The following is a 26097-nucleotide window of genomic DNA, read 5'->3' on the forward strand; positions in this document are numbered from 1 at the left end:
TTGAATTGCTGCTGGAGAAGCTGTCTGAGGAATAACGAAATGGTGAGTGAATGCAGGGGGGGGGGGGGGAGCTAGTGCAAACACCCGCAGTCAAAACAGCTGCTGTGGGTGTGTGGTGTCGGCACTTCTCACGGCTCTGGTGCCTTAGCAGTACAGTGGCAGGATGCTCTGACACTGTTTAGAGATCTTGTCTTTAAACTCCCACAACTGGCTCCAGCATTGCTGTGAGATGTAGAGCAATGGGTGTGCAAACCACATCGATGCAAACCACCACTGCTGTGGAGAATGTTGATACCAGGGGGAAGGAAAGGGAGCAGCTAACAGGTCTGCTCTGTATGTAAATGGAACTCCTGCGGGGGACTTCTAGTGTGGTGCATTCAAAGGATCCACACCAGGCGTATTAAAAGCTTTACATTCCCTATATTACTGCCCGGATATAGTGCTTAGTGGCTCTTTTGTATGCATTGCTAGTGTTAAAGACATTAAAGGAATGGCAGGGCGTGTGCGTGCGGGCGCTTGACAGAAGAGAATACTGAACGTGGACATTTTCCCCCGGCACAATTACAGTGTGTTTCTTTAAGCCGGGGCGGCCCTGGGCTGTCAAATGAGCAAGTGGAACTGTATAGTTAGTAGTAAAAGTGAAACTGACCCATCTGTTTTACCTGTCATTTTCTTTTGCACTTCACTCCACTTAGTCTCTGTGTGTTTTGGTTTTAAGGTGTTAAGTACGATTTGTAGTTTTAAAAAAAAAAACCCAACAAAAACGACTTCCTCTCCCTTGTGTACATAGCTTGCGCGAAGTGCAACCTCTAGGTAGCACCCGTAAGACTTCCTTTGCTGCATTGCATCTCCCTGGAATTGTTGTTGCTGCAGTAGCCAATTGAAAGCTTTCTTTGGGCAACCGTCATCTCTCTGGTCTGCACGTCCTGGCTTTGGAGGAGGTCTGCAGCCCTCTTTCTCCTGCGCAGTTGTTGCCAGCGTCCATGGTCCTGCGTAATAGGCCCCGGCAGACGGTCAGAGTGACACCTAAGTGTTGGATCACTGCTCTAGGTGTCTGCAGAAAAAAGCTGCAGCCTTCGCACCTCCCGTGGAGACGCTAGTTTAGACCAGATTTGCTCTTCATTGGTTCTGAATAGCTCTTGCTTATCCTAGTCCCTGCTCCATTCCCCTTGATTGGCCAACATGACCTTTTAGGTAAACTTTACAAACCAAACCGAAGACTGAAAACACTCCTGACTGGGAAAGGAAAGTTCTAAACCAAGCAGGGAGGTGCATGAGAATCTGGAGGCACTTTTTATTAGCTCCTTGCCTGTGCCCAAACGGAGCGAAGTGCGAAGAGTAAACAGTCTGAAGTTTGAAAAGCAAAGCAGTCCGCCTTGTTTATAATGAGAGCATAAAGAACTCTTCCTAATGGTGTCACTTTTAATGAGCTCCCAGTCTGCACAAGTATGCATCTCTTGTCGTTGGGGTTCCTGTTTAAAGCCCGTGCGTTTGTTGTTCCAGTGCGCTCAGTGATCTGTATGAAACTTGCACTCTCTCTGTTCCAGCTCTCTGGATGGAGGACTCTCTGCTTTCCAGCACTGTTGAGCCAATTCCTTGCAGCACTAACCACGTCCCTCGTTCTAATACAAAGTCGGTGCCAGAGATTCTCCAGCCTTCCTCCGAGTGGCTGGACAGAATGCGGTCCAGTCAGAGCAGACAGCAAATGCGCCTTTCGGTGCTGCCGTGGGATTGCTGCCTTTTGAGGGTTAAATTACTTCTGGGTTTTTATCCTGTGCGTGGTTGGCCTCTTCCCTAGGGAATTCCTGCTGGTCTCACATGGCTTCAATTCTGGTCCTGGAACTCTCGCAGCCCTGTAACGTCCCCTTCTAATCTAGGCCACAAGCATTTTCCCCGTCTGTGCAGGGAGCTCACCAATTCCTGCTACAGAAGGCTCATCCATGATCCTGAATGCAGATAGGCTAACTGCCAGCGTGGGACTCATTAAACTCCTCCCATTGGCAACCTCTAATTGCTGTGGTGGCGTCTGTAGGATTTCCAGCTGTGAGTGTCTGGAAGCATCACATTCAAAAACCCCTTTGCGCTAGGGCTGCCTTTGTGGAGTTACCAGTCTCCTTTGAAGAGACAATGTCTCTTGCTAGCATGCAGGGTCTTTATGGGGAGAGGGGGAGGTGAGGGGGAATTGTTCTAAGCTTCAGACTGAAACGAAGCAGCCGGTGCGTTGCTCAGAGCTCCAGCCAAGATTCACACTGGAGTCAGCAACATCTTAATGAGTGCATAGGCAGATTTTTATAATGAGGCTTGCGATAATGAGTTTATGAGCAGAGGGATGGTGACCTTGCATCTGGTGCCGGCCTGTTGGAGGTGCGTACAGTGAGATGGTGAGCATCAAGTTAGTACGTAACAGAAGTAAATTGCCGAAGCCTTTATAATGTACAGGCTTCTCGCTGTAAAAGAGGCAGGTGATGTCAAACTCGTAACTCCGAAGCGTTTGACACACTCGCTGCAGTATAGCAAATTTTCCATCCACTGACTTTCCAAGTTTATCAGAGCAAAGGATTTCTTGATAGAGGATAACGTGCCAGATAGTGGACTATGCGAACGGTTGGGTTTTAAAAAAAACACAAACCACTGCTTGCATTAATTTCCTCGGTAAATTGTTCACTGCCAGTTGTGTTTTCCTGTGTGGTTAGGTGTTTGGATGCTTTGAAGAGAGCCCCGGAAATGACTTTGAATAAATAAGCGAGGGAATGCCTTTAGAGAAGGAGCACTCTCAAATTGAGCTGGCCTTTCCCACACTGTCACAGGTGTTACTAAAACACTTTAAAAGCTGCACGGAAAGAGACTGACTTAAGCAGAGTGGATGGGGAGGGAGGGTGATTTTAGTGGTTTGACTCCTTACTTGGCTTGTATACTGACAACAGACTGGTTGGTTTCACTTTTGAGTTCTCTTGCACTAGCCTGTTACAGTAGCAGGTTGGGTCCAATGCTGCAGTGGAGGGAGTCCTTGCGTCCAAAACTCCTCCTGTAAACTGGAATTTAAAATAGAAACAATTCAGGAAGCATTGTTTGCAAGATTAGTTTTGCAGCCCTCTGACAAGCCTACACTTGGGCTGCAAAATCCCGGACGAAGCCTGGTTGTTTTGGCTTTTTTCTCTGGGTTTCTGCCCTAGTTGATTTAAAACCTGTCCATTCTCACCATCCTGGTGTCTCCGCTTGTAGCCTGGTCTGAAATCCAGTTGCCATATAGCCTTGCATTTAAAATCTTCCTCCAAGCACAAGACTCTTAAAGCCTCGGCAGGTCTGTTATGAATGTGCCTTGCTCAGACACTGTAAAATGAGCAACATAAGCCTCTTCCCTCCCCCAGCTGAAGAACTCCTCAAACACCCTTCTGCTTGTGGCCTGTGGCATCCACATCCAATCCAGAAATCCATCCAAGGGAGCAAAGTCTGGCCTTGTGTTGTGACACTGCTGGGTGACTGCTGCTGATTTATGTAGATGGCATTGCGGGGTTTTTGTTTCGCACTAATTTATTGCTGCCTTCCTGACAGAGGGGATGGGGGAAGAGAAGTTTAATGGCAATGCCTGATGTTCTTGGATCCCACAGCCTGGCTTTTCATGAGGCCCGGTTCTCCTCCTTGCAGAGTTGCTCGCAACATGCTGCAGAGAGCTGCATCCCTTCAAGCTAGCGGCTGGCTGGTTCCCTTTTGAGAAGGGCTGTTTCTGTTTGCAACTCTGCAGCCTGCTTTTCAGGTCTGGCTTTTCCACACCTTCCTGACCTTAAAGCTTAGGGTGACGGTGAGGGTTGCTCAATGTTTTTAAATATTCGAGATGACAATTTCCTAACTCAAAGTATTGCATCCAACAGGGAGTCGTATATTAGATCTTGTTTTGACAGATAAGCGGAACTGATCGTTGAAGAAAGGGGAAGTTGATAGCAATGAATATAAATCTAGAAATTGTAGAAAATTGATAAAGGAAGCCCAAAGAACACAAGTTGAAATCTGTGGCCAGCAGAGATAAGGACAATAAGGAGTTTTTAAAGTATACTAGGAACAAAAAGAATCTGAACAAAGGCATTGGTCAAATACTAGATGGAAATGGTAGAATCATCAATAGTGTAGAAAAGGCAGATGTGTTGAATAAATATTTCTGTTCTGCATTGGGGTGGGGGACACACACATAGTCAGACCATATAACAGTTTCCTTTCCATGCCATTAGCACCTCTGGAGGATTTTAAATAGCAGCTACTAAAGTCAGACATTTTGAAGTCGGCAGATCCAGATAACTTGCATCCAAGAGTTTTAAAAGAGCTGGCCAAGGAGCTTGCTGGACTGTTGATGTTGGGTTTTGTTTTTACTAAGTCTTGGAAAACTGGGGAAGTTCCAGGAGACTGGAAGAAAGCTGATTTTGTGCCAGTATTTAAAAAGGGTAAACAAGATGATGCAGATAATTCTAGGCCAGGCAGTTTGACATCGATCCTGGCCAGGATAATGGAGTGGCTGATGTGGGACTCTATTATTAATTAAAGGAGGGTAACTAATTCCACTCAACATGGATTTATAGAAAATAGATCCTGTCAACCAAACTTGGGGGCATGGGAGAGGGGGAAGTATCAAGTTTGGTTGATAAAGGTACTAGTGTTGATGTAATATCCTTAGACTTCTGTGAAGCATTTGACTTAGTACCACATGATATTTTGATTAAAGAATGATACAAAATTAACATGGCGCACGTTAAATGTATTAAAAACTGGCTAACTGATAGGTATCAAAATGTAACTAAATGGGGAATGATCAAGCGGGAGTGTTTCTAGTGGAGTCCAGCAGGTGTGGGTGCTTGACCCTGCTCTGTTTAACGTTTTTATCAGTGACCTGGAAGAAAATATAAAATCATCACTAAAGTTCCCAAATGACCCCTCAAATGGAGGGGATGGTAGATAAGGAAGAGGACAGGTCACTGAGACAGAGCAATCTGGGTCGCTTGGTAAGCTGAGCACCAGCAAGCAATATCCGTTTGAATAGGGACAAATGCAGGCCCTGATTACAGGATGGGGGAGCTCTCTTCTGGGAAGCAGTGACTCTGCAAAAGACTGGGGGTCACGGCGGATAATTAGATGAACATGAGCGCTGTGTGACCTTGGCCAAAAGGGCTAATGCAGTTTTTGGATGTGTAAACTGAGGAATCTCTGAGTAGAGGTAGAGAGGTTATTTTTATCTCTCTTTGGCACGGGTGCAACTGCTGCTGGGTTATTGTCCAGTTCTGGTGTGCACAAGTCACGAAGGACGTTGATAGATTGGCGAGAGTCCAGAGAAGATCCGTGAAAATGATTTAAAGGACCAGAAAACATGCCTTTGTAGTGACCGGCTCCAGGAGCTCAATCGATTTAGCTTAACAAAAGGAAGGTTAAAGGGTGACTGACTTAATCTGTAAGTATCTGTAGGAGAACAAAGACTTAATAATGGGCTCTTCAATCTAGCAGAGAAAGGTGTAAACCCGCTTCCAATGGAAGTTGAACTAGATAAATTCAGACCGGAAATAAGGTGTAAAACTTTAACAGTGGGTAATGAATCTTTGGAGCAACTCACCAAGGGTTGTGGTGGAGTCTCTGGCACTGACTGTTTTAAAATCATGATTGGGGTTTTTTTTCCCCTGAGATCTGCTCTGGGAGCTGTTTTGCAGAAGTGCTGCGGCCTGTGCAATACAGGAGGTCAGACTACGTAACCGTTCTGGTCTCTTCTGGCATGTGACTCTACGCATCTGACCCAGCCTCAACTTCCTGAATTGCACCAAGTGGCTGACAGAGCTGGTAACTGTGCTAGGAGCCCGGCTGCATTTCCCAGCTGGCCGTGTGGGTCGCCCTCTTAACGCATGGTGGACTCTTACATGTGAAGGCGGGCGCTGGTCAGAGCCTGGCTGGTAGGTTGGTGTTACAAGCTCTCCTTGAATATGGTTCTTCCAGCACATGGGGAGCCTGGCCTCCCCCATGGGCACAAGGTACGAATGGGGCAACGCAGGGGGTGTCACTGCATCCCTGCTCGTGACAACTCTTGTGCTCTCTGGTGACCTGCAGCCTGCCAGTCTGATGCCAGTTCCATTGCATCACCAAGCCCAAGCACCTCGTAATCTAACTCTCTCTCTGAGCCGTGAGCTGAAACCTCCTAGACTGTCTCCATCCTGTCCATGCTTGAGGGTAGGACTCTGCCACAAAAGGCCGGGGCCGTAATCCACAAAGAATGGAACGTGTCAGCGTGCTTTGGCTGTCGTGGCCTGGCTGGACAGTTGGGGTTCCAGTCCGGCCCTGGCCACTTGCCACTAGAAGCTGTGACTGTTGTAAAGTTCCCAGTTTTGTAGCTGGAGCAAATCGACGCAAGCCTGCAGTGCGGGCGTCGGTGTTGCAAGCTAGTGCTCGCTGTGCAGGACAACTTGTGCGGGGGGGGGGATCTTTGCTGCGGGAGCGGGCGCTTGCTTTGCATTCTGGGGTCCCTGGCAGTGCATGCACAGGGCTGTCTGGCTTTCCAGTAGCTGTGAGTGAGAGGAGGGTGGCGGGGAGGAGGAGAAATCTGGACTCAGCCCTCTAACCTACCTATATCACTTTGCCTTGCAGAAGGCTTAGGCGCCCAGCCAGGGAACTTCCTGACTCCGGGTGTCTGTGTTCCATCCGCAACAGCTGCTTGGACGAGTCGGGAAGGGCTTGGTGTGACAGGTTAAGGGAATAGGAAGTGCTTGAGCTCCATGCCACTAAAAATGTATTGGCCCAACCCTCTTCCAAGAATCAAATCTGCTCCTTGCTGCTCTCTGGGCTGCTAATCCGTTCTGAAACCCCCGGACAAACCGGAGTCGAGTGGGGCAGGAGGATCTGAACGCCAGCCCTGTCTGCCCCACGTCTCCGCTTCCCCTTGCCCCACAGTGAAGCGGTGGGAGTTGCTAGACGTTGGCAGCTAATTGAAAACCAGTCCCCATGGCTTTCCAGTGTAACCAGCCTCATTAAAGCCTCTGTCTTCTCCAGCATGGGGAGGTGGAGTTACTATAGTGATGGGTGAGTGCCTTCCTTCGCTATAGCTTGCCTCTGCAGGACTGCGCCGTAGCTGTGCTGCTGGTGCACCTGTCGTGTGGCCATGGCTGGAGTCTCTGGGGACTCGAGGTGGTTGTCCCCGTGGCTCTGCATACAAGCACCTAACCCGTGTCTATGGCACAGCCACGGAACGTGCTCTCCTGCCCGTCGGGAACGTCTGGTTGTTCGGAGGCACGTGGTGATCCGCTGTCCGCACAAGCAGCGCTTGCAGGGCGCTCTGAGGCGCCGAAACCTGCACTCGGCAGCCGCCCTCGCCTGCCATGGGGGGTGTGGGAATACACAGCTGAAGTAACCCTCGGTTACAGAACGTCACTGGTACCCAGTGCCAACCAGGCTGAGGAGCCGCGTGATGGAACCTCTCCCCGGGTTCTGCAGCTGTTAAGGCCGAGATCGGCTGTGAACTGTTGCCGTCTGTAGCAATCTGATCCTGTCCCAGAGCGGAAGGAGTTTGAGGCCTTCATGGACTCCCCCTTCCACGCGCTCATCTAGGGCAGGCTTGCTGGGCTACCCTGGCATGGCTCTGCTGGGGCAGAGAGCAGTGGCGGGCAGTGCGCGTGGCCTGGGCGGTGGGTTTGTCTCCATGTCCATCTGAAGTGGAATAACTGTTCTGCAGTGGTTCCCTGGGTGCACGTGCTCCGGAAAAAGTGGCGCACGTGGCATTAGTCAGGCGCGGTTACTGTGCTTCAAATCCACACCCCTGCCTCTAATCTGAAATCTTCTGCCGCGTGGGGCCCGCTTTGGCGGGATCAAACGGGCATAGCTCATCTAATCCCTCTCCTGCCGCTTCAGGAGCCTCGGGCTTTGGTGGCACCTCGCTCTTTTGTTCTCCGCCTGTGGCACGTGGCCGTTGGGGCTCCTGAGGCTTGGAATGCTTTTGTATACCCAGATCCTATTGGGCCCAGTGTTAGGGTACCTGGGTGAGCTGCAATGGCCTGTAATAGGCAGTGGAGCAGACGAGATGGCCTGAAATGAGGGAACTGTCAAGCTCTGAGAGAGGCCTTCCTCTTCTCCTAGGCAGGTTGAGATTTCCAGGCCCCTGGAAACTCCCATGGCGGCTGAAATGATGCCCCTGATGCGCTGCTGCATGTCTCCCCTTCTCCTTCGGTCTCCCTACGCTGACGGGTTTGCTCTGCAGTACCTGCCGGGCCTGTTGGCATGTGACGGGGGAGGGGATGCACTTACAACGGGCTTGGGGCGTGCTGACTGTCTACCTGCGCGTCCTCCCCAGGAGTAACCAGAGATTCTTCCCTGCCCGAGGCTGCGTTTCGGCGCCTGCTTAGCTCTGAGCGCTGCCCCGCGTGGCCCTGGCCGAGCTGGGAGCATGCTGGGCGAAGCCGGCTCTCCACTGAAGGCCACGTGAGGCTTCACTAAAGCTGAACAAACTCTGCCACATTCACCTGGGACTTGGAGGCAGGGCCCAAAGCCAGTCTGCAGGGTCCTTGCCCAGACCCTGGCTGGGAATGGCCCCAGTTCAGTAACAGAAGGGAGTTTCTTTAACTCTGCACAGGTCCAAAGGGCAGAACCCAGCCAGGCTCAGGTTTCTACTGACTCTTCCAGCCTGGCACCTCTCCCAGCCGGCCGAGCCTTTGGCCTTGAGGCCCTTGTGCCAGCCCTTGGTCGTGCTGCTGGCTTGCGCCCTCTTCCAGTCCAGCCCCTGGCAGGTGGAGTTCCTGGAAATGCTCCCGCGTTGGCGGATGAGAATCTGGTGCTGGGGATGGTGCGCGCCGGGGAGGCAGCAAAGTGTTCTCTTCTCTCTGGGAGCTGGAGAAGTCGCGTTGGCGAGTGTGGTGGGAATCTGGGTGGCTTTCCCTCTCCGCCTCCGTTCTCAGCCCGTGCCGTGGGGGTTCCTGGCTCAGCCGGGCGACGTGTGCAGCGGCTCACTTTGTCCCCAGCTTCCCCGTCCTCCCGCTTGGCTTCCAAGGTGTCTCAGCTCTGACCCCCTTCCAGGCCGGTGAAGGTGTCCGTGGTGCTGGGTCCCAGGGGTGATTCGAGCGAGCTCTCGCCCCGCCCGTGGTGCTGGCGTCGGGGAGGTGCCGGTGGGTCCCCTGTCCGGTCTTGCAGCAGGATGAACGCTCGCAGCCTTCCTGGCGGCTGTGAGAAGACGTTTCCGTTACAAGGCTGAGCCGGCGGGCTTGGTGTCTAGGCCCCCCCAGCCATCTGCCTGGAGCCGTCTAGGGCTGCGTGACCAACGCACACCCCCTGGCGCTCTCAACCGAGGGAGTCCCTCAGCCCCACACCCAAACGCTCTGGATGGCAGGAGGATGCGAGCGAGGACGTGACCTTTAGAGCCTGAACTTCCAGGCTACTGATCCAGGAGCCCCACAAGCTCAGAGCTGGGCTCAGCCCTGCGTGGCTGTGGTGAGGCACAGCAAAACCAGAACTTCGTCAGATTCCTGCGTGGGGCGCTGGCCCCTCTGGCTGGCTGCACTCCTGCGCGGATCTGACCCGGCCCCTCACTGGCTGGGACTGTGCTGTGTGGATGCGACCCAGGCCGTGATCTGGTGTGGACTGGGGCTCGGACTCTCTGCTGCTGGCGACTGGTCCAGGGTTGGTGTTGTGCTGCTCCCATCTACCCCAGGTGTGGGCTTGGGTGTGTGGATTCAAGGCCCAGGAGAAGGAAGAGCTAAGGTGGCTTGGTGCAGCCTGGCCTCGTAGAAGGCAGGGCAGTGTCGTTGCAGGACAGGACTGAAATACTCCTTCGAGCTGAGCTGATGGGGCTGAGTTTTGTGGGTCTGCCATAACGTGGGCTAACGTCTTCCAGGACCATGGCTGATCCCAGCCCCCTAGTCCTAGGATTTGAACCCAGAGCTGATGGCCTCGGCTGGTCCAGTGCCACTCATCCCTTTTTAACCTGCCTTCCTGCGGCTACCGTAGCACGGCTCTGGGCGGGGGGCGGGCGCTGACGGTGCAGGTAGACTGCGGCTTGGCTTCTCCAGCAGGGGAGCCAGAAGTGTGAACCCCTGGGAAAGTTCAGGGTCCTAAAGAACACGAGAGCTAATGCCATTGTTTGTGCCCGAAGGAGCAAAGCTAATTGCAGACGTGCCCAGCCGATCGGATTACCCATCTGGAGAGCGCAGCCGTTGGGGAGTTTAATTGGGCAATGAAACGAGTTCATGAAAGTGACTTAAATTCATCATGTCGCTCTCTTGCCTTCCCTGTACTCCTGCTGCATTGCAGACTCCGCGGCGGCTGCTTTAAAGAGTCCGGACAATGGCGTGAGAGTGCAGGTGGTCCAGGGAACGGAGCCAAACGTGACCTGTAATTCCAGCCTGCCCCCTCCTTTTTGTGAACTTTGAAGGGGGGCAGAGCGGGTCGGTCCCCTCCATCCCTCTATAAACCCACATCAGACTAACTGAGCAGCCCTAGTTCGAATCTTGTCTGGGGAAGTGTCTCTGGGAAAGATCTGAGCGAATCTTCCTCCAAGCAGTGGGGATATTAAAACTTGAAGTTCTGTGTTGTATGACGTGTCAGCTATACCTTAGGCATAGCATGATCCTCTTCAAGGGGAGTGGCTTTCCCATATCAGCTGTACTCCAGGTTCTATGGCCTCATGTTTAACCAAGAGTTAATCTGCAACCCCCCCCCCCCAAAACTTCCGGGGGGGGGGGAAACATTATAGCAAAGGTTGCACTCCTGAACCCTGGCCCTTGGGTGAGAAAGGAGCCCAGATCCTGCGTCCCCATTTCAGATGCGCTGGATTTTTCTGGTCACATTCCATTTCCTTGTGTTTCAGAAGTTCTTTTTATTTTTCTGGGACAGGAAACGGAGTGCTGGAGAGTTGCTGAATAAGCATAGCCTGGAGTCTGGAGTTAGAAGAGGTGGTTGCTCCGAGCAACAGGCGAGCAGGCGACTCGTTGCCTGGTGACCCTTTAGTGAGGGATTTCAGAGAACACAGCTCTGGGAGGCCCCGGGTAAACCAAAAAGAAAGGAAGGGAGGCGCTAGGAGAAGTAGGGGACTCCTTACAGAGAGAGTGGGAATTGCAAGGGAAACCAGCTGCTCTCTGCTAACGCCTGCAAGAAATGTCCCTGGACGCAAGTGACTGGCAGTCATGGTGTCTCTGAAAGGGACACTTTAATTCAGGTTGGGGGGCCAACAAATTCTCTGGGATTAAACTTTAAGCCTCTGCTTACAACAAAAGCCAGTTTGGTCATTCAGTAGCTCTGTCCCAGGACAGAGTGGTTGCTCATGCCTTGGTGATCTCTGGGAAGCATGTTATGGGCTGCTGTTCCCGTTAGTTCTTTAGAGAGAGTGCAACACTTGGGGGAAAACCCTGGAGTGTCCCTGCTACAAATTTTAGTCTCTCTCTGCTAGCATAGTACTTGTTATAATGGTTTCTGTAGGTACTGGTCTGTTTGTGTATCTGTCACTCATAGAGGCCCAGCTGAAATCAGGACTCTGTTGTGCTGGGTGCTGCACATTCACTGCTCCAAAAAAACTGTCTGAATAGACCAGACAAACTGCTACGGGCTTGTTGCAATTAATGGAGTCAGAGTCTTGCTTCTGGCTACTCAGTCAATAGCTTCTTTAATCTTTAATCTTTAATATTTAATAAATATTTTTTCCCAAACACAGATGGTATTGTCGTCATATAGCACGCTCTCCATTCCACGAGTATCTCTGGAGGATGTTAAACACCAGCTATGAAAACATTAGCTTTCTTCCAATCTTCCCCGTGTTCCAACATTTATTGAAAGTCACCATTAATGGGTTTGAGAGCTCTGTAGACAACTTGCATCCAGGAGTTTTAAAAGAGCTGTCTGGACCTGCTGATTTAAAAATGTCTAATTGTGCCAGTATTTAAAAAGGGTAAATATAGGCGTGTCCGTGTGACATACAATCCTGGGCAAGATAATGGAGTGGCTGATAGGAACATAGTTTAATAAATGATTAGTGAAATTACCTCCTTTAATTTCAGTGAACGTGAGTTTATGGAAAATCGATCCTGTCAAATTAACTTTAACTTTGGTTTGAGGTTACAAATTTGGTTGATAAAGGTAATGATGTTGTCTACTTCTGTAAGGCACTTGACTTAGTACTGCACGGCATTTTGATTAAAAAAACCTAGAATGATATAAAATGAACAGCACATGTTAAATGGGCTGAAAGCTGGCTAACGGACAGGTCTCAAAATGTAACTCTGAAGGGGGAATCGTCATTTGTGTTCCTAGTGGGGTCCAGCAGGCGTCGGTGCTTGGCCCTATATTTAACGCTTTTCTCAATGGCCTGGAAGAAAACATCAAATCATTACTGATAAAGTTTGCAGAGGACCCCAGCATTTGCAGAATGGTAAATAACGAAGAGGACCGATCACTGATAGAGTCTCACGGCTTGCTTGGTAAGCGAGGCATAAGAAAACAATTTGCCTTTTCATATGGCGAAGTGCATACGTCTAGGAACAAAGAATATAGGTCGTGCTCAAGGATTCTGGGTGGCAGTGACTGAAAGATGGGGGGAGGGGGATGTCATGGGCCGAGGCAGGATTCGGTGCACCTAGACCGTGCAGCCTCAGTCTCAGCAATGGCAGGCGGACGCTGGTGTGCAACTCTCTCTCGGGAGGTGTCTTAGGACCACATAAACCAAGTGCTTCTCACTAACCAGTGAGGCGACCTGCCTGGCCGTAGAAGGGCCGTGACGGGTTTAAGGTCTCCTTGCTGGGCCCAGCGTGGCTGCTTGGATACCAGGGTGGCAAGTGCAGTGCCATCAAACTAGCTGAATGGACCTAGCTGGGTCCTCCAGGGTGTAGCCCCCGTCTGCCCTGCGAGGGCACTAAAAGGCTGCAATGGGCCGGGTGCCGTGTGTGCGGGCAGAGTCGGTTTTAGGGCGGGGGGCGGGAAGGGCAGGGAGTTGGCACGGGATTGTCTCTGTCCGCTCGTTGCTTCCTTGACTCTCAGCCCTCGCCAGATATGGAGCCCCGGGAGTGGAGTTTACTGGGTTACATAAGGAGACTGCCACCGTCACACAGATGCACTTTTTGCCTGGACAGGTAGGTGGCTGCTTTCGGTTCTTGTTGCCTCGCGTCTCCCTTCAGTGCGGTGCAGCTGCAGTAACCCAGGTCCCTCGCTCTCCAGCCCTGGGGTCCCCAGGGTGCAGCGTTTCTCCCATATGTGACAAGCCAATGTTTCCTATCCCCCCAGACTCCTCCTGGCCTGCTAATCCCCTGGCTGGGGCCTCCTGTCCTGCAAAAGAGCTCTGCTGTGCCGATCTTTCCAAGACGTTCGCAGCTGCTCGTGGGTGGGTGCGGCCAGCAGGCCAGCAAGCATGCAAGGCTGCGCCCTTGGGCTGGTGCTAAAGGTGCCTGCTCCCAAACGTCCTGATCGAGAGGCATGGGCCGGTGCGGCCGAGTCCAGTGCGCTCACGGCTGCAGCCGGGGCCTCGCCGTGGAGCGGGAGACCCAACTCGTAATCACGTGACGTCCTTTGTTTCCTGACGCGTCCGTCTCTCTTCTCCCAGGGTCGGCTTCTGTCCTTGCTGGATGACAACACCCTGCACCTGTGGGAAATCGACCAGAAGGACGGCTATTCGCACTTGGAGGAGACCCGCAGCTTCATCCTCCCAGGACGACCAGGGTTCGACAGCGCTAAGTACTCACTGCAGCCTGCCTCCTTCCTCTTTCACGCTTGGCTGGGGAGTTTGGCATCCCCCGAGCTCCCGATTCTCTAGCCCTCTCGCTGGCCTGGTGTTCCATCCAGGCCCTGCCATGGCTTAGACAGGGCCTGCCCGTAGGTGGTGCTCAGAGCCGGCACAGGACCAGCGCTGCTTTGTGCAGCCCTCGTGGTGTTGCCAGGTCTGTGTCCTGTTGACTCAGTGACTATTATTGCTCATTGCTGCTGGCAGTGTTGCAGAGTCAGCTGGCCTCTGTTCTGGCTTGTGCATCGTCCGAAACAAACCCACCTAGGAAGCTCCAGCACCAGAGCCCAGTTTTAATGTCCCTTGCCCTGGGGAAAGCACGGGCAGGAATTGGCCTGCCAGAGTCTTGCTGGAGGCGCTGTATGAACCACAAAGAGCTCAGCACTGGCTTCTCTGAGGTTGCGTTTGCAGAGCAGGCCGCCAATAACTCGACAGCTGCGGTGCAGACTGAGCTAACTTAGCCAGGAGTAACTTAGGCAATAACCACTGATGGAGCCTTGCACGTTTTGGGTGCTTCTGCAACATCAACACATGAGGCAGGTGTTAGAACTGCTATTCAGCATGGAACTCCCCTTTAAAGTGCTCGTGACGGGGCTTGAAACCCTAGCTGTGACCTCTTTAATCCCTTTGCCTCGTGAGACTGTCCAAACAGCCCAGATTTCAGTGTAAAAGGTCTTGGGCCACTTGAGCTGAATCTAAATTCCTGTCTCTCCCCCCCAATTGACTATGCCTTGTAGGTGCCACTCTGTGGAAATAGCCAAAGGGTATTTAAAAGGCCGAATACCCCAGTTTAATTTTATCCATCTGCTTCAATCACTTTGTCCGAGATGCAGTTTCATTCCTTCTCCCCTCTTGGAATCTATATCCTGGCTCTGTGGTTTCCAAAGCTTTCCTTTTGTACACAGCTGTATAGTTTGCCTATCAATCTGTTGCCATGGGAATGGTTGCAATGGGGGAGAAAATAGACAGAGCCTGCTAGGCTGAGATTAGCTTGGCTCTGCAGACACCTCTGCTTATAAATGGAGAAAGGAAGCATGGATGAGAAACTGACGGGGGAATGAATTGCTGTCTGAGGTTCAGCTTTTGCTGGACTCGGCAAGTTCTTGTCTTTAAATTAAAAAAAAAAACAAAACCTCCACAACGCGCCACAGTGATAGCAACACAACTCTTGCAAAAGGTCTGCCAGAGTTTATTCTCAAGCCTCTTTTTGCGAGGGTGGTGTTGCCAGATGCGAAAGTTTATTCTTTTTTAAAAAAAAAATCATTGAAATCTGCTTGGCCTCTTTTTACTTAAGGGTGGGGAATGACCAAACAAACTTAATTCTCATGGGCTCTCTCTCTCTCTTTTTGGCCAACCAACAGTATAAACCAAACACTGTTTGATTAGTTCATTTTAAGGACTCCTTTGACTGCATATCTTGCTCTTCAGTTTTGAACACAGCCCAGATAAACTCTCTAAAACTTGATACTAACTCGTCTAGGTAGATAGCTTTCTTTCCTGTTTTTCTTTTTTTACATGGACATTGTCAGTACTAAAATTTTGCAGAACCTAATCTTGAGGGAGATGCTTCTGTGACTTTTTTTTTTTTTTGAAAGATAATGGAAACGTTTCTCTGAACTTCAGTGAGCCTCAGTAGAACTTGCAACCCAAGCTGTGTGGTACCCAGAGTGGAGTTGCTAAGTCCGTTTGTCTCTGGGCACTAAATGAAGAGCAAAAAATTAAATGGCAAAATTTCAACAACAAAAAAATTGAAATGTTAATTTCTAAAAATTCTAACTGCAGCAAAGCCCCGTGTTCTCTGAAATGCCTAGTCCCAGCAGGCCCGAGACTCTCCAGCCTGACTGTCGGAAGTGCTGGATACCCAGAATTCCAGTTGAAGCTAATGGCCAGTGTGGACGCTCGGCCTTTCTAAAAATGTGTGTGCAGTCATGCAGGGCGAAGAGTTGCTCATTGAACAGATGCTTGCCACAGTTGCATGGTCAGATGATGCATTTTGCATCTACAGCTCCTCCTCTGAGACGGTGGCAATATTAAAAATCAATTCCGTGTCCCTTTCGCGCTGGCTAGCGCTGGGAGGTGGAAGGTGCTCTTCCTGTGTAGCAACGTCCTTAAATGAAGGCTTTGTTCTTCTGCCATGTGCGTTGTGATGTGCAGGCCGTGGTTTTATCCATTCTCTGGGTGGAAAGTCCGGTGAAATCAAAAGAGCCAGGGACACTTGCAATACATAAGAAGCGTGTGTGAGTGGGCAGAGGAGCGTGAGTTGCTTTGTGCCATCTTGGCCCATCCAGGCTTCTAGTGTATACACAAATACCGGCTTGTTCCTGTTTACCTCTCATTTCTTCCATAACCCCACGGGAAACATCTGGGTTTACAAAGAGACTGTCTGTATCCTTGCCTGGGGCCATCTTTATTTGGATCCAAGACTTTAGAGAACAATATAAACTAGGGGTAAAGGTTAACTGGTCGTTTACCTAGACAATGAGATCTCCTAAGTGGAACAAGGGACCCCTCGTACCTAGGAGCAGGGAATGGAAACTGGCCCAGCTATTGAGAATGCTTAGAGAGCAATTCAGGAAGCTAATGAGCCATGATGGGCATCTTGGAATGATTGATCTTGGCAGTAGACCTGTCCGTCAGTCCAGTGAGATGAGCAGAATAGGTGGAGATACTTAATTCCTGCTTCCAAATCCCCCAGGGAAGAGGGGGGAGTGTGGGGAGGCGTGAAGCTGTGCAGTCAGAGAAGCAGCTGCTATGGTGTCCGGTTGAAGAGGTGAGGTGGAATCTGTAGGGTTACAAATCCCAGATCAGAGACCCTGCTCTCCCACTGTGAAAAGGCCATGCTACAAGGCAACCTGTAGCCAGCCCCTGAGACTGAACGGCCTGGGATGAGCTGTCGGCCGGGCGCAGGGTAAGGCCCGGAGCACAGTATGCTGCTGTTGAGACTCGCTCCCCGAGCAGGCACCTCCAAAGGAGGGGGGACTCCGCGCCGCATGGGATGCCAAGTCCCCAGGAGCTCAGCGAAGAACAAGGGAGTCAGCCCAGATACTCACGGGAGCTGTTTCGCCGCTTGGCTCGAATTGCCCATTGGCTGCCTTCCACGCCAGCCAATGCTGCCCCCTGCCGCCCTGGCTTTGGCACTGCATCCAGCACCCCTCGTGCCCTACGGCCCAGAGCAATCCTGCTGATGGGGGGGACGGATTGACTGACACGCAGACCCACGCCCTCTGTGGCAGCATGTCACTTTATTGCTGGGGTGTCTCCGGGCCCTGCATTGAATTCCCCTCTCTCTAAAACCAGGCCATGTGCTAGACACCGAAGACCCAAACCCCTTTTAAAATGCCCCCAGCAGGACGTGTGTGAATCCAGCCAAGCAACTTCGTGCTTTCCGTGTGGCTCAGCTTCTCTGCTGTGAGCTGGGGAGAACAGCACCTGCTGACTTCCTCCAGAGGCCGCTGGGGAGATGGGCACGGCCGGCACCCGGAGAGAATTGCCCCAGAGCTGAGATTCCATTAGTCTGCCAATGCATCCTTGCAGTGGCTGCTTCTGCTCGCTTCCCTGACCCCTTCCCCCTCCTTGCATCACACCTCAGGGAGCTGGGTCGCACGTGGGCCGTTGTCTCGTTTGTCCGATTCTCTTTTCGGAGCGTGCGGGAGTTTAAAGCCCGCGTAAGCTAGAATCTAAGCGACAGGGCGATCGCAGGCGGGGCTGTGGTGATCCTCTCCCGGGCGTCTGCCATGGCTTACCTGGCATAAACCACTTAATAATCAGTGCAGACAGCCGCTTGGTTCTTCGGCCTAAAATAGTCGGCGCGGAGTCTAAAACCAGTTACAAACACAAAGGCACAAGGTCTCCCCAGACTCTCGTGTGTCGCGGTCCATCTCCAGCAAAGTGGAACGTCCTACGCATGAGCTGGGATCTGATACCTTCTCACTGGGCCCTGGTAATTGGGGCAGGTCAGGGGTCATCAGTGGAGCTTGGGCACAGGAGGGATTGATGGTGAGGGTTTCAGCTCCTGCTGAAGTCAGTAGAAGGTGAGGGAACGCCGCATCTCTAGGCTCGGGCCCAAAATGAACGTAGCTCCGCTGGGTAGATTCTCGATCTTTCTCGTGGACCAACTTCTCCTCCTGATCCATCTGCTCTTCCATCTTCAGAGCGGGAGACTGGGACCCTCTGGTGTGTCGGGGGGCGGCCCGTAAAAGGGAGCAACTTAGTGACCCAGTACTGGCAGGAGGAAAATAGCCCCAGTTCCTCTTCGACCCGTGGAAGGGGCCATCTCCGCATCTCTTGGCGGGAATGGGAAGTCCTCTCAAAATGAGCAATTGTCCCTCTGCGTGTAAACGTCCAGCCTGTGAAAGGGGGTGGCGCTCATGGTCTGCTTCTTTTCTTCCCGGTAGCTCTCCTCCGAGCATTACCCGGGTGACGGTGATCCTGCTGAAATCTGTCTGCGATGTGGCCTGCCTGGGCACAGAAGGGGGTGGCGTGTACTTCCTGGAGCTCTCTGCCTTAACGCTGCTGGAGGATAAAACCCTGTACCAAGAGGAGATCATGCAGAGGTGAGCTGGCCAGGGGAGCTCCATAAACTGGTGCCATTGGAAATCGGCTCCCGGTACACGGCAGATAGGGTCGGGTGCTGGCTGGGCTCTGTGGAAACAGCCACCCCAGCCAGGGTCGCATTGGCAGCAGCTGCACCTGTCAAATGTTAGCTGGGATGCCACCTGGCCGGGGTGGAGAGTCTGCAGCTCTGCAGATGGCTGTGCTGAGCAGCTTCTCGGGGTGGGTCAGAGATGCCTGGAGGCCGCTCCCTGGGAGTTGTTTCTGGAGGTGCAGCAGCCCCGTAACTGACGGGTAGCAGCGAGGTAGGTCACTGCCAATAGCAGGGATCTAGCACCTCGCCACCTTCTGTCCTACCCTGTCCTCTCCCAGATACCCCAGCAGCACTTGGAAGACCAAAGTGGGTACTGCCGCCGGAGAAGCCACCCCAGGTCTTCACTGGAGCCGAATGCCCACTGGGGCAGGACTCTGGGGGCCGACCGCGCTGAGCGTGCTTTGGTACAGCACAGATGATCAGTGATGTTCAAGCCCAGTTTCAAATCTGTGCCGTGATTTAACGAGCTCCCTCACACACCCATCTTGGCTTGTGCTCCCCCTCCCCCCCCATCTGAGCGATGCCCTCTGCTGAGCCCTGGGCACTGGAGGGAGATGCCCTGGTGGGTCGGTCTGTGTCCGCACTGACTGTCGGGGGGTGTTAATCTGTCCATCCAGGGCTGAGAGGGCGGCGCCTTCCTCGGTACAGAGAAGTTGGGCTGTCTTCCCTGCAACGCTGGGGAGGGGTTAGAGAGGAAGTGGTGAGGTTCTGGACTGAATGGCTCCTAACCACTCTGGTGTTCCCCTGCCAGCATGCCAGATGAGTACCGCTGCGGGAAGGCGCTCGGGCCCGTGGAGTCGCTGCAGGAACACCCTCAAGACTCCTCCAAGATCCTGATTGGCTATAGCAGGGGGCTGGTGATCGTGTGGGACCAGAGCACAAGAAACGTCGACCACCTCTTCCTGGGCAATCAGGTACCTCGAATGGGATTGCAGCGAGAGCCCGCAACCTGGGGCGCTCCGGCCCGGGGCCGTCCCACTGACCCACGGCACGTGGGAGCTTTGGCAAAGCCGTCTGCGCTCCATGGGTTTCTGTGGCTTCCCTCTGAGCCGCCTTCCCGCGCTCTGCCGTGCTGACTGCTGGTGGCCTGGAGTTTGAAGCATGCCGCTAGCTTCGTCGATGAGGCTACGCTTGCAGAGCCCAGCACGCTTTGAATCGGGGTCCGAGACAGGAGGTCTCGTAGGCAGCCGCCTGTGGCCAAAGTGAACTTGAGGCTTTTGACTTCACTCGTCTGACTTACAGCTGCACCCGTGACTCTCACCTCCACTGCTGCCCTGATCTTCCTGCTCCCATCCGGAGGGCGGTGCCTTGCTCTCCGTGTCCCTTTGGTACAACCAGGCTCTGTGTGCCCAGAGGGGATGAGACGGCACAGCTGCCTCATCTCTCTTTCTCCACCTTGGGTTTACTGGCCCCCTCTGTCCCTTGCAGCAGCTGGAGAGCCTGGGCTGGGAGCGGCGTGGCAGGACGGTGGTGAGTTCGCACAGCGATGGAGGCTACATGGTGTGGGCTGTCAACAGCAGCTGCCGTAAGACTCTGCAGCCGCTCACGTCAACCATCCCCTACGGTGAGTTTGCTTTGCCTTGCGATCCACTCGCCTTGTTCCCCGGCCCTCTCAAAACCGGCCCCGGGGCGGCTTTACCTCCCAGTCGGGCTCGTCCTTACGCCACTTCTGAGCTCACGCCTGCCCTCAGTACCGCACTGGAGGGGGAGGTCGATACGGGGCCGCAAGGAGTCTCTGACTGAGCCATTAACTCGCGTGGACCACTGTGCACCACTTCCTGCTGTGAGGCTGACCACTGACGGCCCAGGCTGGGGGAGCGGTGGCCACGGTCTGAATGGTACGCTGCAGGTGTGGTGCAGACGCTGCAGGCTACGAACGGCCTGCACGCCTGGCTCACCAGCACATGTGCTCTTAGCTGCTAGGGCCCCCTGCTTTAACTTGGGCGCTGGTGTTTCATTGGCTCCTATAGCTACATCTGCTAAACCTTGGGGATCCCCCCCGGCGTTCCCCAAAAGAGCCCACCTAGAGCGGGCAGTGGGGGTGCTCCCCTGTGGGCACTTAGAGATGGGAACATGTTGCTAAACTGATGGCATCAGTGCTGGAAGATGGAGTCACATATAGTAGCTGGACAGTGATCCCTGTAACATCAGCAGGGAGTCACGGGAAGAGCAATCTGATCCGGTCCCGAGCTGTGAGTGTAAATTAGCATATTTCTTCTCCGTGCTGCTGCCTCAGGCTGACCTGGCTCTCCAGCTTTCTTCTGGGGTTGGCCCCTGTCATGTTACCTGGACTGATGGAGCAAGCCTACATCCTGAAGCCTGGACCAGCAACTCCCTTGGGGACTCGTTGCTGCTAGCTAGGTGTTTCCCTAGGAGCTCCCTCTGTGGGCAGGACCCTGCCACGTCCATGGGGTGTGCTGGTGGGGGTGGAGTCCCGAGTTTGAATCCCTAGCAGGCAGTGGGGAGGGGTGATTTAGTGGCGGCTGGAAGTGCTGCTCAGTTATCCCTGGGAATGTTCAGTGTAACGCTGTGTTAAAGAACAGCCCGGAGCGGCTCGCGAAGGCTCTGTCCTTTCTCAGAGTCGGGCCGGGAAGGCTGTTCTAATGGAGGGGAAAACAGCTGCTGTGTATCTGGCCCAGTGGGCTTTGGGGAACATCTATCTTGATCTAGAAAGGCAGATTTGGGAGCTTAAACCGGGCTCCAGCTGGGGTGGGCAGGAGAGCAAAGGTGCTCCACAACCTGTGGGGGAGCTGCCGTGGTGCAAAGCAATGGGCGCGGGTTGATTTAGGGGGTAAGACCGAGACCCCTCCTAGGAGCTGGTGTTGAGCGGAGGATGGCGTTAATGCAGCGACTGCTTTTTCATTCCAGGTCCGTTCCCCTGTAAAGCAATCAACAAAATCCTGTGGCGGACCTGTGAATCCAGGTACGTCCCCTGCGGACTTGGTCCAAGGTTATCGGACCTCTGGGGAGGAGGCAGTGGTCTGGTCTCAGGGCTCATCTCTGCCGCAGCTCCTGCAGCAGTTACGGGCTGTGTCCCTGAGGGACCATCCCGCTGACTCCGGAGGAGTGCTCGAATGATGGGGATGGGGGGGCGTGTGGGGGACCCTTAATGGAAGACCAACTTTATTCTCAGAACGTGGGCCCGAGCTCCTGTTTTAAACACTCCCCAGCCTATCGGCAATACAGCCGACACGACCCAGCGCATCCCGTTTTCAGCACTGGCCAGTAAATTAGCGAACGGGCTAAAACCTGGCCCCCGGTGCCCTGCAATGAAACAGAAGTGAGGTGGCCCTAATGGTAGGAAGGGGGCTCGGCCCACCCAAGCCCCCCGTATTTGGAGCGCTGCGCAGGTGCCAATGCTAGCAGCCCGGGAGAAGCCACCGGTGTCGTTCAAATGCAGTCGCTCCCGTCAGCGTCTGAGCCGCACGGCTCGGCTGAGAGAGGGCCGGGAGCCTGGCTGATACCGGCCAAGCTACTGCAGGCTGGCGTGGGCCTGGCTTCCCCTTTCATCCCCCACCTGTCCCTGCCAGGTGCTGCTTCCAGCTGACCACGGCCCCGGCCTGCCGCCCTCTGCCATGCTGATTAGAAATCCTCTGAAGTAGGAACCCCCCGAGTTGGGTCTGGCTGGGGATTTCCTGAGGGAATGGGGTGCCCCACTCCCATTGCCTGTCAGGGGGGTTTGGGCACCTGCTCAAGCGCCACCCCTGGGGGCGGGGGAGAAATCCTGGCAGGGAACCCGGCGACAGCTGGTTACTTCTCCCCTGCCTGCAGAAACCACTTCATCATCTTCAGCGGCGGGATGCCACGCGCCAGCTACGGAGACCGGCACTGCGTCAGCATCCTGCAGGGCCAGACCCTCGTCACCTTGGACTTCACGTCGCGCGTGATCGACTTTTTCACCGTGCACAACACCGAGCCGGAGGAGGGTAAGCGGCCGGCTCTTCAGAACCGAGCACTCCTGTCTCCCTCCCCAGCCTGACGCCCGCTGCCCCTCCCGGGCTGGCCGCTGATGTCTCACTGGGGGTCCGTGTGTGCTCTGCCTTCCAGAGTTTGATAACCCGACTGCCCTGGTGGTCCTGGTGGAGGAGGAGCTGGTGGTCCTAGACCTGCAGACGCCCGGCTGGCCTACGGTTCCTGCCCCCTACCTGGCGCCCCTCCATTCCTCCGCCATCACCTGCTCCTATCACATCTCCAACGTCCCGCTGAAGCTGTGGGAGAGGATAATCAGTGCTGGAGAACAGCAGAGTCCCCGGCATTCTTCTGTGGTAAGAGACACACACACACACCCCTGCAGGAGAAAAGCCACGGAGCTGTAACTGTCTCTTGCCAAAAGGCGGGTGTGTACATCTGCTCCCGGCACAACCAGCCGGATTTGGCTGAGGTTGCTCGGGGCCCCTACGGTGTAAGGGGCCAGCGTTGTGTCCGTGGGAGCCTCTGGAGGGGGAGTCGTGACCCTGATCTCCCGGCTCGTCGAGCAGCGTCCACTTGGGGCTGTGCAGAATCCGTCTCGATTTTTGCATCGAGGCCAGCAGCAGGGAGGGAGGGGGGCGCACGTGGGTGGGTGAGAGCCCCCAAGGGTCCGTGGAACGTAACATTTCCTCCCGCTCCGCGTGGGTGGGGTCTGTCTTCTAGAACTGGCCCATCAACGGAGGGAAAAACTTAGCCCAAGAACCCACCCAGCGGGGCCTGCTTCTCACAGGGTAAGTGCCGCTCTGCCTCCCTTCGCATGGCTGAGCTTTTCCTCTGCCCTCCCATGGGGAGCTGGGGTTTGCATCTGGTGTTTGATCCCTGGCAGGTGTCTGGGCAGCCGCGTGTGGGGGATGGCAGGGTCTGTCTACACCACAATTAAAAACCTGCAGCTGGCCCATGGTTTAATGAGCTCTGGGACCCTCCCAGGGTCTTAGAGCACCTGGGCCTGAATTAAACAGCCCCTTAGTCCAAGCCCAAGTCAGCTGTCCCAGGCTGGGCTTGGGTTTTTAAGGGCAGCGTAGGCAGGCATGAGGTTTAAAAGCGCGGCGTGAGGGAACCGCACAGAGCATGGAAACCCAGAAGAACCACCAAGCCTGCGCCTACCCCCAGCCAGAATCCAGGTATCTGGTGGGTGCCGGCCCCATGGCCCTCGAGCAGCCAACCCTCCGACAGAGGGCCCGTAGGGGCAGCGACGGGGCTGGGGCAGGGACTTACAAGGGCCAAGGATAAAACGTGCTGGAATGTGGGGGCTTGCGCTGTGATCTGGGGGCAGCCAGTGAGCGATTCTGCCGGCCCTCCTCCAGCCGTGCGGGGGCTCTCCTTGGCTCAGGTCTGACTGACTGAACCGAGGACCTACAAGCAGACCTCTCCCGGGCCGACAGTCTGTCAGGGCCGAAGTCTGTGCTGAAGGGTGTTCCCTGCTGCTGGAGGAGGGCAGCGCGGTCTAGTGGCTAGAGTAGGGGGTGGGGAGACCTGGATTCTAATCCCAACGCTGCTGCTGAATTGCAGGGCGGGGGATGTTGCTTCCCCAGAGGGGGGAAGGGAAGCGGTGTGTAAAGCCTGGAGGCTGGGCCTGAGGAGTGGGGTGTGTATGGATGCCAGCAGGGAGAAGGGGGAGGGGGAACCCCTCCTCAGTTGGTGGTGGGCTAACGAGCAGCTACCCGCCTTGTTCAGCCGGGCAAGAACGGGTCACTCTGTTTATATTTTCCTCCTCCTCGGTCTTGGTTGTTTTGGTTTTTTTAATCTTGGCTCCGCGTTGGTGACGCTTTGCCAAATGCATCGTTGGCTTTAGTGCTGCACCGGCTCCTCTGAAGGCGCAGGCAGGGCTTGTTAGCGGCCGCAGATGTTCAGGCTGGAGCCGGGGGCGGGGAGACGAAGGAAAAATCGAGACGGATGTCGTCACGCTTAAAGCCCTTGCTGTCCTGCTGAGATGCACGTCCACCTGGGGGGGCCAGGGCGGCTCGCTGACCGGCAGCCCAGCCTGGAGCCCAGATGGCAAGGGCAGATTCTGCCACTGGCCAGAGCCTTCCCCAGCGGGCAGCGTCTGCCCCCTTTGCGTGCCTGCTTCTGGTCTGTTTCCTCTGCCCTGAGACCTGATCTGGTGCGGATGACAGCACGCCAGGCTGCTCTGCCTGCTCTTGGGTGGGGCAGGCTGGGGGCTGATACGTTACAGATCAGCCCATGCCTGGGGAGCGGGGAGCAGCTGGAGGCTGTGCTGTGGGCAAGCGGTTCCTTGCTCAGGCATTGCCACTTGGCCCAGACCTCGGCTTCCCCGGCGTCCCACGGCGGCCCTTCCGTGTGGACAGAGGGAGGCCGTCGGCTTTGCCCTGGAGGAGCCCCTCTCCCCGGTGTGGTGCAGGACTGGCCGTTCCCCCGGTCCGTGGGCGTAACAGCCTGCACTCACGTTTCGTGGCTTGTCGGTTCTTGCCTCGAGCTGTGGCAAAGCCACAGCGCAATTGTCGGGTGGTTTCTAGCTCTCCCGGCTGGAGAGAAATGTCGGCTGGGCCGTGGTTGCGGAGGAACTGCTTCCCTTAATCGTCGGTAGGTCTAGTGCTAACGAGGCGCTGCTGGCTTAAGCCGAGCCGAGCCTGGGGCAGGCTCTGCAGCCACATACCTCCCTCCTGCCCCCGACTGATACTGCAGCAGCGGGGCACCGCGCAGCTCCGTGACTGCTCTGTCCGGAGGGCGTCTCCACGGTGGCAGATTGCCCGGTCTGTGACCCGATAACTAGTCCACAATCCAGACATGCCGTGGATCCAGGAGATCTTGCCTCCCCTCACCACCTTCCTGAACCCGCCGGGTCCCAAGTGTCGTGAATGGGGCCCCCCCCAAGCCGAGCCAAGCCTCGTTCCCGCCTGCTCCCTAAGGAAAAGGCTGAGGAACCGCTTCTGGCTGGGGCAGAGAGGAAGGACCGAAATCGATGAACGCAGCCACCCGCCCTGACGGCTGTGGGGTGAGGAGGCAGCGTGCAGCCGGACGGGAGCAGCAGAGCCACCGGGCAGGAGTCGAAACTAGTCCACACGAATGGAGAGCCCGTTCCCCTCCCTGACCTCCACCCCACGTTCATGCGCCCCGTGTCCCGAGGGGGAAACTCTAAACCTCTGGAACGCGCTTGTCAAACCTGCGCTAACTGATCTCTCTCGGCGGCGTCGGCTTGTCCCGTGCGTTCTTTCAGTGCGGGGAAACAAAGGTGTGTCCGTGTCCGGCTCTTTCGGGGGCTGAGGCTTCTGGGAAAGGATGCTGGAGGCTAGGAAGCTGTTTGAGTGGAAGAGGCTGACTTGGGAGCTCTGGAGGAGAAGGTGCCTTTGTTGCATGGTGACTTGTGGGAAAGCCAGGCTTGTATTGCTACTGGAACGTGCAGGCATCCGCGTCTGTTCCAGCCCCACTGAAAAGCTGGGACACTCCAGGCCAGCCTGGTGCAGTGCACTTTAGATCAGCTGGTTTATCTCGGAGCGGGGAATTCCTGACTGAATTGTGACTAAGGGAGGTGTTGCAAGACCCCGTCTGTCTGCGTTTAGTGGAAAGCCTGGACTGGTTCCTCACCAGATAAGTGATCTCGGCCAGCGATACTCGGATCAGCCCCCGAAAGAGCCGGACACGGACACACCTTTGTTTCCCCGCACTGAAAGAATTTTGCAGGAGCCAAATTAGCGATCAGCGTCACCCGAAAAAGCCACCGTAGTGTGAATAAATAAAAACAGAGTCCTGCAGTAAACAGTCTGACGGGAAATAGAGTTTTTATACATATTATTCTCACAGCAAAATGACTGACCAAGTG

At 54.5% G+C, this 26097-nt stretch overlaps 1 protein-coding gene across 2 annotated transcripts in view; it reads left to right on the forward strand.

Annotated features, from left to right (window-relative positions):
• LLGL1 (LLGL scribble cell polarity complex component 1) overlaps positions 1–26097 on the forward strand; it is a 63688-nt gene that overhangs the window by 21515 nt on the left and 16076 nt on the right. Inside the window, exons 3-11 of one of the 2 annotated variants that reach the window (XM_067534245.1) lie at positions 12980–13061; positions 13529–13659; positions 18100–18258; positions 19102–19264; positions 19779–19914; positions 21219–21273; positions 22122–22276; positions 22398–22615; positions 22983–23050. In XM_067534245.1, the coding sequence (XP_067390346.1) occupies positions 12980–13061; positions 13529–13659; positions 18100–18258; positions 19102–19264; positions 19779–19914; positions 21219–21273; positions 22122–22276; positions 22398–22615; positions 22983–23050 (1167 nt within the window). The remainder of the gene's footprint in view (positions 1–12979; positions 13062–13528; positions 13660–18099; positions 18259–19101; positions 19265–19778; positions 19915–21218; positions 21274–22121; positions 22277–22397; positions 22616–22982; positions 23051–26097) is intronic. The other variant, XM_067534247.1, reaches the window with a different exon arrangement.

This window comes from Emydura macquarii, unplaced genomic scaffold (assembly GCF_026122565.2).
Source record: "Emydura macquarii macquarii isolate MOO-44397 ecotype Brisbane River unplaced genomic scaffold, CSIRO-AGI_Emac_v2 contig_3390, whole genome shotgun sequence".
Taxonomy (NCBI): domain Eukaryota; kingdom Metazoa; phylum Chordata; order Testudines; family Chelidae; genus Emydura; species Emydura macquarii.